The 14,844-nt window shown below is 28.1% G+C and overlaps 1 protein-coding gene across 2 annotated transcripts in view; it reads right to left on the reverse strand.

Moving 5' to 3' along the window:
* Positions 1-14,844, reverse strand: part of tos (Exonuclease tos) — a 43,708-nt gene that overhangs the window by 17,839 nt on the left and 11,025 nt on the right. For both annotated transcript variants that reach the window (XM_075371540.1, XM_075371538.1), the window contains 2 exons: positions 7,105-7,320; positions 3,605-3,877 (listed from right to left, as the gene is read on the reverse strand). In XM_075371540.1, coding sequence (XP_075227655.1) covers positions 3,605-3,877; positions 7,105-7,320 — 489 coding nt within the window. The remainder of the gene's footprint in view (positions 1-3,604; positions 3,878-7,104; positions 7,321-14,844) is intronic.

Here is a 14,844-nt window from a genome sequence, read left to right on the forward strand (position 1 = left end):
AATCAGCTTGGTAAAACCCATTTTGGATAATAATTGAGAGCAATAATTGGTAAAATATCTCTGTTGAGTAAACATGCAGAACGAACTCATAAATAAAAAAAAATAAAGATGACGTAAAACCCTTGTAATGAAAGAATTCCACAACATACATAGAGGAAGCATGCCCATATTTAAGAAAAATATAGACACATAAGGACTCTATTAGTGGATTTTTTTAGACTAAGTAGTCACAATACAGGGATCTAATCAGAACTTAATGCTTTATAGTTGGTTTTTGAGTAACCTAATAGTACAAAATCCGGTAGCTGATTTCTGCAGGTATCTGATTTTTTAATGAAACTCGATTTAAATGAATGATTATTGATAATTTAATATATTACTGCTGGATTGCCTAGCAAAAATTAGCCGCAATTACCTTTGATTAAATATATTGTAATTAATTTAACTATCTGCAGCTATATTTTTTTTTAAGTGAATTAAACATCATTTAAAAGAAAATGATGTGAGCAATGTAAAAAAAGAATGCTTGCCAGCTCTTAGTCAGCTGCAACCTACAAGTTGCCATGTGCAAACAGGCATGTTATTGTTAATTATTAATGCTAATCGTGTTTTTCAAAAATATTATATACTAAATTGAAATTTAATTTTTTCTGTACAGAATAATACATGGTTGCCTATAAAAAAAATGGCCGCAAGTAGTGGTTGCCATTATTTGAACTAATGACTTTCAGTCTGGATGAGTGTGAATGAGATAGAAGGAATGCACGCGCTGCTTCAAGTTGTAAACAAGAACGCAGCACGACTATTGTGTACAGAAGTTAAACTTCAATTTAGTATATAATTTTTTTGAAAAACATGATACCGTAAAATAATTAACAATAACATACCTGTTTACACATAGCAACTTGGAGGTTGTGGCTGACTGAGAGCTGGAAACCACTATTTTCACATGCTCACATCAATTTCTTTCAAATGACATTTAATTCACTTAAAAAAAATATAGCTGCAATTCATTAAAATATATTAATTACAATATTTTTAATAAAATGTAATTGTGGCTAGTTTTTGCTAGGCAATCCATCAGTAATGTATTAAATTATAATTAATCATTCATTTAAATCGAGTTTCATTAAAAAAAAACAGATACCTGCATAAATCAAATGCCAGATCTTAAGACTATAAATACAAATTATCAATAATTGAATCACTGCAAAAAAAAAAATTAAGAAAGAACTCTCGAAAAAGTTTACTTTTCTACAGCAATACAAAGGATACTTTACTATTTGTGATAATGTAAGTTTTATATGAAATATAAAAATTAAGAAGATAAAACTGATCCTTAATATGTTTACTATGTATATGATTTTTTTGTTCATAGCTCAGTAATAAAGCCTCAAATAAATTCATCATAATCAATTATTATTATAAATAATAATAAATGCCCTCATAATAAATTCTCAAAAGGCACTAAAAGTGTCATCAATACCTTTGATGAATTTGGCAAGATAATCTCCACAAAGTTAACATCAAAGGTAGCCACTCAAACATCAAAGATTTTTTTATAACATGATAAATATTGAAGCTACAAAATTATATGTTATTTATAAATATAACTTTCTAAACAAGATAACCATATCAAGATCATATATATAAGATGTTCTAAAAAAAACCCCAAACGAAACACTACACTAGTGCAATAAAAAAATTATTTATATATTTACAATTTTATATAGGTTTGTCTCCATCAAAATAGTACCCTCTGCTGAAAATACACTGTTCCCAACTTTTCTTCAACTTTGAAAAGTTTTCTAAAGGTGTTCTTAGGAATGGTGTGCAGCTGTTGTATCATATTTTCCTGAATCAAGTTTATGATTTAAGAACTACAAATGTTCAACTTTACATTCAATTTGGGAAACAAGAAAACATCTGCTGGGACTAAGTCTGAAGAGTAGGATGGATGAGGCACAATGATACTCAGATAAAACAGCAGTTTTGCCACATACAGGTACAACCCAATTGTATAGTGGTATCAGTAATTTTTCACCATACTGACATATATCTTCTCTCTCCTTTATAAGCATATAATACTTATCTGTTAAGACTTGGGTTTCATTTCATGTTCTTTAAATTTTATTAAAAGGAGGAACTTTAAATTCTATTTAAAGGACTTTTAAATTTTAAAAGTGCACACAACTCCAGACAGTTGCACACAGTTCCGGGCAGCTGCACTCGGCTCCCTCAATGCTAAAAGCAAAGCTTTACTTTACGCTGGTTCCCACTATGTATTTAATAGTCATGTTATAATTAATCTATAATGTTATACATATTATGAAGCATAAGTTTAAATATTATAACAATAATTTGGGATATAATCAAAACAAAGAGTTTTATTTATTTCAATGAACCAGCAAATAAAATAATACTAAGAATAATTTAAATCCAACCAAGGTATTAACCAAGGCGGCAAATTATTCAACATTTTCAGCTTTATATTTTGTGCTTTTTTTTGGGTACATAATACGAATATATATTTGTGTATATAATTATGAACTAGGAATTCAGTAAAATAATACAGAAAATTTTTATCATGAGTGAGAGTGAAGTAAGACGATGGAGCTGTATGTTTCAGGAAGGCTGAACAATTTTCACGATAAAGAAAGTAGTGACTGACCCTCAATTGTCATAGATGAACTTGCTGCATACTGCAGTACGCACTCAACACTAAATCGACAGTGTCAAATGGGAGTTGTTTAACCACGCTCCATACAGCCCTGATTTGGATTCTAGTAATTATCACCTTTTCCTGAAAATGAAGAAATGGTTGGTGATGCAGCGTTTTGAAAATGACTGGGTGTTAAAAAATGGTTTACTACCCGTTTTAATTTACAGATGGCGCAGTTTTAAGATGAGTGTATTCAAAATCCCTCCCATTGATATGACAAGTGCCTTAATTTGAATGACAATTACATAGAAAAGTAGCTAAAAGATGTAAATAATAAATTACTTTCTTATCAACTGGTGTTTTTTTTAAAAAAACGAATCGGAGGTTATTTTCTAAATAGCCTCAATACAAAAAATGGGTCATAAAAATTATACAGTAAATATAGCAAACCAATTTATGACAAACAAAACGCTACTTATAATTTTTAAGAAAATGCAGTAGCTTTTTCTTGTAACATATTGTTAAGATATTTACATTACATTTATATTATTTTGAAAATTAATATTGACTGTATTTTACATGATATAAATTTTCTTTATTGTCATACTGAATTCCTACTTCTTAATTATATATATATATATATATATAGCTAAAAAAAAATAAAAATATAAAGCTGATAAGTAGTAGTATGTGCTAATAAAGAAGAGGATATATATATATATATATATACACCAATAAGATGCAGTATTAATGATACAACTATATGATTGGGGCTGCCATGTTAGTCAAAATAATCTGTGTTCAGATCTTTCATTAAGTATTGCAGATTGTGGAAAATTAATTATGACATGCGTTATGAGGCATAAGGACTCTTACTAACCTTAAATTATAAATAACACAAGAAAATGAGATGATAAATAAAATAAAAGTGTTTTAACTTACTCCATTATCAGGATTCCAATTGCAAACAGTTTTTAAAGTAAATGGATCCAAATTACCAAGAGCAAGTTGATAAGCCTGATCATCAGGAAGTGGAGTAGGCAATTTTAATGGAGGACTGTTTGGTTCAATAGGTGTTAAAGGTACTACTTTAGATTTAATCGGATCAAATACAGGTTGGTGCTTAAACATTGCCTCTGCATGAATGAAATTATCCCTATATTCTTGAGTTACAACTAATGCCATATTTAGATACGATCCCATTCTTGTTAATGCCTGAAAGAAAGAACACAGCAAAATAAAATATTTCTTGTGAAACTATAAATCTCGGACAGTAAAAGCAATTGATTTCACAACTTAAAATCTATAGCCAGATTCATGAAATGCTCAATTTTCTATCTATAAATTAATCTACCTCATTCATGCTTATTACTAAGCAAAAACAAATTCTGATATGACCAGCAAATAAAGTTCTGCTCATTGAAAAATGTCCATTCAAATGGATCGCATTACTTCGGTAACAAAAATATTCTGTTAGTTACTGAAATATCCATTACAATTTTTCATTAATTCGGTACACCAATGAACCAGGAAACTTACAAAAAAAATGTTAAAAAACATTATTTCACCAAAAATAATTTATCTTCCAATTTTGGAAGAAAGCAAACTAATTTTCTTAAGTTAGTAATATCATTTATTCAACTAAACCTGATTTCACACCTTCCCTTCGAGTGTGTCCAAATAAGATAAATACCAGTTTGCAGCAGAATACAATTATTTATAAATTAAATTTTTTAACACTTACTGTTTTTTCTCTCCATGTTTAGTATTTTTGCAAAGATCTCTGCTTTATCAGAAGATACACTTTTAAAATTTACCTCACTTTAATTTCATTAGTTTCTAAACAAACAGATTGTTATTTTACAACAAAGCTACAATGTTAACTTTTATCAATCTCTGGTTTGAACAAGAACAAGAATCTTCCCATTTTATGTGTACCAATAAAAATAAAACATTTTTCCATTTTCTTCACTAAGCTGTACGTAATCTTGTATAACAGTATTTCAACGTCACACAAATGTACACATTTTATTCATTTCTAACAAGTCTTTCAATCCAGTCACTGTAGGAATTAATTGTTTAGTTCACACTATTATTGTCAGAAAAAGCAAATCTGACTGATAGCTCTTTTATACTATGTACTACAACATTATTTTTTCATTCACATATTCACCATAACATTTAAGATATTGGAACAAAAAATAATAAGAATTCATGAATCTCTCTTTGATGTAAAACAATATCTTATACATACTTCCTTTCATCAATAGAGAATAAATAATAACCAATGAAAATGAGAAGAAAAATATATATATATATATATATATATATATACTGGCTTTTTTATAATCAAAAACCAACTTGAACAACCCAAGTACAGAATTACAAAGTAAATGTAATGACAATTACCTATTTTTTTTATTCCAAAAGTACTTTCGCAGGATCCTGCATCATCAGTTGTATATAAAATTACAATCATATATACAAAAACATATAAAGTCAATTGAATAAAATAACTACATAAATAAATATGGCATCATAATTCAATTTAAAAAATATATATAAAGAAAATTTACCCTATGTAACCTGGCCAGCCAAGTTACATTACGCTTACTCTTACTAGAGTTTTTAGAGTATTTTATTTTTTTAATTTATTTAATTTAAAATTTTTAATTACATTATATTTATATGTGTGGATATTTTATTTAATTGACTTCAAATGTTTTTGTATATATGATTGTAATTTAATATTTTAATCTTTTAATTTTAAATTTTTTTATGTTTGATATGTAATTTTATATAAATATATTTTATATACAATTGATGATGCGGGATCTCCTAAAAGTGCTTTTGGATTAAAAAGTACGGTAAGTGTCATTTCAGTTACTTTGTAATTCTGTTCTTGGTTTGTTCAAGTTGGTTTTTGATTATAAAAATACAATATATTGGTACAGAGGATATGGGTCTTATAGGTATCGACTTTGGAAAAAAAAAATATATTTGAGGGGTGGCTGAAATATAATGCGCAGTTGCTCATAATTTGCAAATGTAAAAAAATATCAAAAAAAGAAACATATGTGGCATAAAGTATATTTTATCTGCTACAAAATATTAATTTATTTTTCAGCCTAGTCACCAATTACAATTACACATTTCTCCCAATGGTGAACCAGCTTACTCAATCTGTTAGTGAAGAATGCTGTTGATCTCTCCTTGAACTTTAACCTAACTTGGTCCTTCAATTCATCATCTGTGGTACACATAATACTCTTAATATCCCTTTTTAATTGTAGAAAGAAGTGAAAGTCATAGGGCCCAAAATCTGGTAAATTTGGAAGGTATGGAATAGGTTCAAATTTCAACTTTACAAGAGCCTCGGCAGTTTCACGCAATGAGGGTGGCCTAGCATTATTGTAAAACAAAATTATTGGCTCGGAGGATTTTCAACACATGTACATGGTGTGTGAAAAGGTGTTTAATGTCTAAAAATATCACACAGAATTTACAGTCGACCTAGCTTCCATGTACACTGTCACATGCAAGTGTCTAGAATCGCAAAACACTATAAAGAAGACTTTTTTTTGTAGAGGGTTGTGTTTTGTGGAGAACTACAATGCCAGTATTCCATGATCTGGCATTTTTTTCTGGGTTGTAATGATGCATCTGAGTTTCATCTCCCATCACAATATTATAAAAGAAGTCATCTACCTTATCACAATAATGTTTCAGTAGCTGTTCTGAACATTCCTTAGTTGTTGTTTGTTCTTACTATGAGTTTGTGTGGCACCAATTGTGAACAGATTGTACAGCAGGCCAGCTGTTCAATGTGTCGTCCTACTTGTTCTTTCAAAATGTCTATGCCTAAATGTTAGTAAATGATAACTCCACATTATAAATTTTACAAGTAAATAACTCTGGTAGTGATGAATTTTATGTTGAATTATGAGATTCTGTTACAAATTAGTGACTGGAGAAATGAGGAAATTCACATTAAAGCCCAACCATGAAAGAATTAAGGGATATGAAAACCCAGAATTTAAAATCTTTAAAAATTTGATGATTTATAATACAAAAGAAATTCCATAAATAAAAAGGATTTCACAATTGTAATCAATATACAGACAAATTAATAAAAATTAGTCACAATGCCAAATTAAACACCTTTTTTTTATGTCAATTAATTAAAGAATTAATCAACTGAAACCAGATTATAGAGAGTATTACGCTATAACTTAATAAAAAAATACCAGATGTAAAGAATCATTTGAATTTTTCTTTATATTTGATGAGAATTTTATGGCTGTGCTATTGTTATATGAGTCCAATTTTATGATTTACTTTCACGGTTGATTTTTGATTATAAATATGTAATCTAATGACAAATGCAATATATTTAATATGATTAATAATTTAAATAATTATACAAAAAAAAGCATCCATACTCTATGAATGTCAGGATCTGCAGTTTTTGTAATAAAACGACAAGCTTTACTCAAACCAATACCAGGCAGAGATGGTAAGTAATCACAACCAGATAAGATACACATTCTTCGTAACTTATCAAAACTGAAATTTTCTTTACGAACTTTCATCGGTAAATGTAAAAGATCTTGATCGATTAGTAAACCACCGCCATTAAGATCCATTTTAAATATTACCTATTTTACAGAGGAAAAATCAATTTTATTAAAAACATCTTAAAAACACTTGTGACAACAGGAAAAAAACAATATGTATAAACTATGAAACATTAATTTAAACTATATAAAATACAACATAGAACAAAATGTAACTACACATGTGCACCAACAAGTAAATTACTACCCAATTAAATATAATGTTTAGGTATGTGATAGAATATATATTTCTCAAATGACTTGCAAATTTTAATAGAACAACAGCTTAATTTCATCAGCCAAGGTTAATGATTATTAGTTTTTAAATATTTTTCAGAAGCATTTTGAAGCCCTTACTAGTTACTACTGATCAATCACAAATTGAAAAATCATAACCAGAATTTTTCAAGTTGTGATGCTTTATTCCTCACAATGTTTTAAATTTCTCTGCCAAATCTCAAATTGCTAACTTCTATGCATTGTGTTAAGACATGATATATATGCAACTATGACTAATAGAAGAAATATATAAGGGACACACTGTATTGGCTTTGATAAAAATGTATATAAAAACTAAATATTGAAAAGAATTAATGATGAACAGATTTTTTATTTATTACGTGGTGAATGAGGAAGGGAACAGCAAGATAACAACAGTTATTAGATTCCTTTTGAAAAAAAAACAACTTTAATATAAAAAAAGAATTCATTTATTTTTATATCACAAAACAATCAGGAAATATAGCATCCCTTACCAGTTACACCAATCTTGGGTAAGTGAACAAAAAGAAATAAAAAACTCTACTTATCATAACTTCCTTAATAAAAGATTAAAATTATAATGGCTCTGACAGATGACGGGGAGTGATTGAGTAAATTGTGCCATGGTGAAAACCAATAACAATTAAATTCGCTATAAGTGTTCATTATAATGATCACTGTTACCAAGATAATTGTTTCTGACCAATATTTTACAACACTTATTTTTTATCTAAGGATATTATATTGATGACTTGTTATGGGGGGTAAACCATTTGGATTAGAATTCCAACTATAGCTTTTACTAGCTTTATTTCATTAAAAATCCTAATCAAGTTTGTATAAATAAAAAAATCTCTTCTAATCTAAATCTGATAGAAATACAAAAAATAAAATTCAGAATTACTCAAAAACAATTTTCTCTTAATCTAAAAAATATAAAAATTACTAACTCCATCCTTACTGAAACACAAATGATTTTTAATTAGTTAGAAATACGTAAAATGATGAATATTTCATATGGTATATCAAAACTAAAAAAAAATACTTGACTACCAAAATTTTCTGATTTCTTTAACTTTCATTTATTCTGTATAGTTATTCACCTTTTTAGTTTTGGTATAACATGTGAAATATTCATCATATTACCAATTTCTCACCAATTAAAAAATCCTTCATGTTTCCATTGCTATGGTTTATTTTTACTTTTATATTCTTTAAGTCATAAATTACCTAACAAAATAAACATTGATGCAATACTGAACTCTAATCAATCAATTTATATTTTATTCACTTAATAATACAAAAATTTCAATAATACACATTTTAACTTTTGGAAATATAGAACTTAGATTTTACTAACTAAATTAAAATAAAGATTTTAGTGAATCTGTATCAGTGGAATACTGAAAATGTATCTACAGAACTGGCCAATTATTTCTTAATTATACATATAAAAAATTAAATTATGTACTTTAAAAAAATTATTATTTTTAAATTTCAAAAAATGATCATTTTAATTTGGAAAAAATAATTCACAATACTGAAATAATTTAACCATAAAAAAATATATACAACAATTTGTAGTTTACTACCTAGTTTACATATCATTGCCATTTGAAGAAGTCCATCAAATGTGTTTGCTTTAAAATTTTAATTTTGAAATATATTTTTCACAAGTATTATAAAATTCACTTATTGTGTTTAAGCCAATAATTTTTTTTTTATTTCCTAATGTGTACGTTGAAATATGTTCAACTAAGCAACTCCCCATGACCTGATGAGATGAGGATAACATGTATCTGAGGTGTAGACTTGTACACGCAGGTCAACATTCCAGAGATTTGATCCCAACCACCAAAGTACACTGATATCCCACTGTCTAGCATTCAAATCTGTATAAAAGCAAATAAATTTTAACAGGATTTGAATGTCAGAACCTTCAACTTAGAAAATAAGCTGATTTTAAACAGATGATTTTGCGATACAAGTTTACCACTTTACGAGTCCTATGGATAAACACATAAATATCATTTTTATATTTGGAGAAGTTCATTAATTCTTATAATGCTTGAAATGAATTTTGGTAATTAGTAAAAGTGGGATTACCCTGTTCAATTTTAATTTCTTCTTCTTCATCATCAACTATTCTTTTTACAAAATTAATCAGGATGGAATTCTATGGTACATAAAGAACTAAAAAAAGTTTTATTTTTTAATTTACTGTATATTCATAATATAGTTATACAGAAATTTACTGTACTGAATTACAGTAGATACATTAAACAAATCAAAAAAGTAATGGAGAATATTTTTAAAAACAAAGTTTTTAACTGTAATAAAAATTCCATAAACTGTAATGAAATTATCCATTTTTTTTCATTTTGAAATTGTAATGAAATACCTTCTTTTGAAATACAGTTCATTTTTTAAAAATATAGTTAAGCTTACAAGGCATTGGCTTCTTCCACAAGTCCACTTTTCTGAAGATGCTAGCAATGGTTCTTCCTGTGGCTGCCTGCCACACTTTGTCAATCCATTTAACTGCCTGAAGAACATCTATTTTCATCCTCAAAATCTTGATAAGCTGTAATTTCACTAACACTGGATGCTAACTGTGTTAAAACCAACTCGGTTATTTTTAGTGTCAATCATCAATGAAAAGCAGCATTATCAACAAAGAACAGTATTCTGAAATTTTAACACTGCACTAAGCGGTCAAGTTTTTCAAATCATGCAATCATTAATTCCCTTCTCATTCATAATTTTTCTATTGCTAGCTCAATCAACTGTGAGCTTAGAGATAGCCAGCCTTTTAACACATTAAGGTCTAACTGCTTGGCCATTTACTAAAAGCATTAATCTTATTCCATTCATACAAAGAAACTGTTATTCATTCTTTTGCAACTCTTTCTCCTATATAAGTTTCATTTTTCACACATGTTTTCTTCCAGCAGTGCTACCTGTTTCATCTGCATTAAAGACATTTTCAGATGAGTAGAGTAACAACAATTCTGGCAAGCAATTAACCCATTCTTTTAAAACATTTTCGTCTTGAAAGGTTATTTAAAAACTTGTTAGAATGTCTATGATAAACATTTTTTTAACTATTTGAAGTAATCCCTTAGAAACTTTGAGAGCTTTTTCTTGAAGCATAAACCCAAAAACAAAAATGTTTTTGGACAACACTCACTTTACCAGTTGTTGCACCTGGACTGTTTCGAATAGAATTATGAATTACAATATAACGTTTGTCATGAATACTTTTTAAGTTTCACTTTAATTTTTAATAATCTTCGCCGCCGTTCATGTATTGCCAATGTTAAAATCTTCTGCTACATTTCAAGCATTAAATTTTTCTCTCAAAGAGAACTTAATTATTTCTAGTTTTTTCATTGAGTTTTAAAAATTTTAAATGAGTAAAAGTGTAGCTTGATAACAAACTGAAAAATCTTTAATTTTACTTTAAACTAATCACTACTTGGAGACCAGATAAAATACAATAATTATGTTAAAAACTATAACAAAGAAAAAAAATTAAAACTGTTAAATTTAATTTGCTATAAACTATGTTCAATATATTTTCAAGTTACTGGACTACTCTTTGTTCTGCAAGATAGCAAATTACATACTGTATGAACTGGATGATTTGTTTGTTTAAATGAAACACCTACTGCATTACAAAATTAATTTTTCTATTTATGTTTAGATCTGAATGGATTATTGTCACGCAAATAGGTCATTTCCTGGAAATGCATTAGCTGTATAGAGACAACAGTAATGTAGATCTACTAAAATATCATTCTACTTTACAACAGAATATATATATTCACAGAATTTAAAAAATTTATCCTATAACTGAATGTTTGAATTTTTATGACAAAGTTCATCATTATATTTATAGTTTAAACCTTAACTGAATATAAGAGAGGTTTTCTCAAAAGTAAAGACCATTTAAGTGTAAAATAATTATTCTGAAAACTTTATAATGTTTTTTATTCCTCTTAAACTAAATACCTAATACTACTTCTCTATGTAATTGCCACATGAATTAAGATAATTATTGTAGCAATACGCCAGCTTCAATATACCCTTGTCACATTCTTCTGCCGCCAGTTCATTTAGCCACTAATTAACAGCATTTTTAAGTTCATCGCGAATTGCTTACCACTCAAAAATTCTTTCAATTTCCCAATCAAATGGTAATCAGAAGGTGATAAGTCCGGCCACCATCAGACAGCTAACTAGCTGTCCAGATCGTTGATTTTGAATGGGTGTGCCATAACTTACAGTTTCGCACTAGGCTTCTGCATTTATAGTTGTTCCATGTGGCATGAAATCAATCAGCAGTATGCCAAACTGATCACAAAAGACTATGACCATCAGTTTGCGTCCAAATGGCTGTGGCTTGATCTTTGTTGGTCTGGTTGGTGATTGAGGATGACGCCATTCACTTGACTGCCGTTTTCTCTCTGGTGTGCAATACACCACCGGTAATGATTGAATTAAAGAACCCACCACCTATTTCTGTGTTGCGCATAAAAAATTCCAAAGCAGATCCCACTTGGATTTTTTGTGACGTTCTGTTAAGACATGTGGCACCCAATGGGCACAAACCTTTCTGAAGCCTAAATGGTCATGAACAATGCAACTGATAACAGCTCTTGAAACATCAGGAAAAAGAAGAGCCAGGGAAATTGTTGAGTGGATCTTTTCTGATTTCATCATCAACGCGTTTCAACAAGTCCTCAGTGATTATCAAGAGCCTCCCGGAACGTTCTTCATCATACACACTAATTCTATTATTTCTGAACCTTTCACACCATTTTCAGATGTTTCTTTCAATCATTACATTATCACCATACACAGCAACCAACTGCCTATGAATTTCAGCCGGCTTAACGTTTTGATGGTTTAATAAACATATGACTTCATATATTTCACAGTCGGCGGCAACATAGATTTTTCTATTCATTTCATAACGTAGTAAGTCACACGTAATCAAAGATAATACAACGCAACAACTTACAAACAACAATGCAGTACGTACATTACTAGCGTAATCATGAACGACACAGGTTTGCCAACCTTAAGGAGAGAAATTTCCAGCAGTCTTTACTTTAGAGATATCCCTCATAATTCAAAAGAATATTTTTGTGTTCACCTATAATTCCGCAAAAGACAATTATTATACTGTAAAAAAAAATCTGATGTAGATACCACATAACTTCTTTGTACACCTACTGAATTACACATATACATATTTTACTGCTCTTGATTTAAACTTAATTAATTTGAAAGTGAAATGCATTCCTCCAATTCTTTAATAAAATTAACAGTTACACAATTGCTGAAATATTAGTTTTTATTAACATCAAATATTTATTCAATTATTAATTAAACAGTCTTACATGAAATATTAGGAGTCCCTTTATTACTAGAGTCCTTTATTACTAGTCTCATATTACTAGATCAGTATTATTCGTATCTTCGTGAGTTGCTGATTAACAAAAGTTTCAGATTTCTGATGTGTCATATAAATAAAAATTAATAATAATTAAACTAGTCCATTTATTGAACTCTTGTATGCTGGTTACAAATGTTAATTTCAACCTAACGGTGTAAAATATTCATTTTTTTATTATTGGAAAATAATCAAAAATGAAAAAGAAACAGTACAGGAAAAAGAAAGATAACAAGGAGAAATATATCTCAAAAAATAACAAGAAGATGAATATGAAGGGAAAGAAAATGTTAAGAACAAGAGAAGAATAAAAAAATTAAGAGAAAGATGATAAATATAAAGAGGAAGAAAACATTAAGACCAAGGAAAGAATAAAAAGATAAAGTGAGGATGATGAATATAAAGAGAAAATTTGAAAACTAAAGAATCTGAACACAAATTAAGATCAGAAGAATTATATCAAACCAAACAACAATTAAATGATTGGCAACAAAAAACAAATAAACGAAATGATCAACTTCGACTTAGAGAGAATATTGTCTGACAATATCAGAGGAGTAATGAACTAAAAGATAAGAATTTTTTGCAATTTATTAAAGATCGTGCATGTATGCCTCAGTGGATATGTTGTTCTTGTGAGGGTATATTTTTCAGTCAATCTGTAGTTAACATTAATGTAGATAATATTGAACAGAATTTCCAGAATAATTAAATAAAATTAAACTAGAAAATCCAAAAATAATATGATTCTAAATTATAATTTTCAATTTTATTAAATAATCAGAAGTTTCACCAAATCTGTTACATATACTCAATGTAATAATATCTATTAAATTACATATACACATTTTAAAAAGTACATGAAATTTTATTTCACTACATAACTTCTGATTTTTGTTTCATATTTTGTTTTTTTATTATTATTGAATAATTATTTATTGTAAACATTTTTTTTACAATCACAGATTGTTATTAATAAATCAATATATTTAAATTAAAAGAAAAAGAGTTAAAAAAGAAGGAGATGAAGTCAGATTTGAATCAAGCTTTCCCTTGTAAGATCCAAATATTTCATTAACAAAAATTTTATTTGGTTATAACTCTGGAACCAATGAAAATAAGTACCACTTGTGACATGTCATTGAAAAGCTTTTAATGAGGGCTTATTACTGCAGTGAATGAATGTGAGAGAGAGGGGGGAGAGAAAGAGAGATTTAAAAAGTCTTATATTTTTTAAACACAGTAAGTCATAAATATCAAAAAACTACTTAGTTTACTCTAGTCGCAGAAAATTTACTTATTTGACTACTCATAATAGAGATACTTCTGATTTACATTATTAACTTCTGCTTTTATACAAATGTAAAAATCTAATGTGGACACCACATGACTTCCTAGTACACCTATTAAATTACAAATACACATTTTTTTAAAATGAAAATACATAAAATTTTATTTCATTAACTGATGATATTTTTTTCATATATACATATTTTTTTATTACTATTATTATTATGGGATTATTATTTATTGTAAAACTTTTTTTTTACAGTCAGAGATTAGTAATTATTAATAAATCAGTATATTTAAATTAAAAAAAAAAGAGATGAAGTCAGATTTGAACAGATGTGCTTTCTCCTTGTAAGATCCAAATATTTCATTAATTAAAAAAAAATTTGGCTATAACTCTGGAACCAGTGAAAATAAGTATCACTTATGACATATCATTGAAAAGCTCTCAATGAGGGCTTATTACAGTTAAGAAAAAGTCCAAAATCTAAATTTTTTATATTATGAGCGTTTTTGGACACTTTTCGTTCAGTCGATTTCAATCAAAAGGGGAG

The sequence above is a fragment of the Lycorma delicatula genome, chromosome 7 (assembly GCF_047948215.1).
Source record: "Lycorma delicatula isolate Av1 chromosome 7, ASM4794821v1, whole genome shotgun sequence".
NCBI classification, from domain to species: Eukaryota; Metazoa; Arthropoda; class Insecta; order Hemiptera; family Fulgoridae; genus Lycorma; species Lycorma delicatula.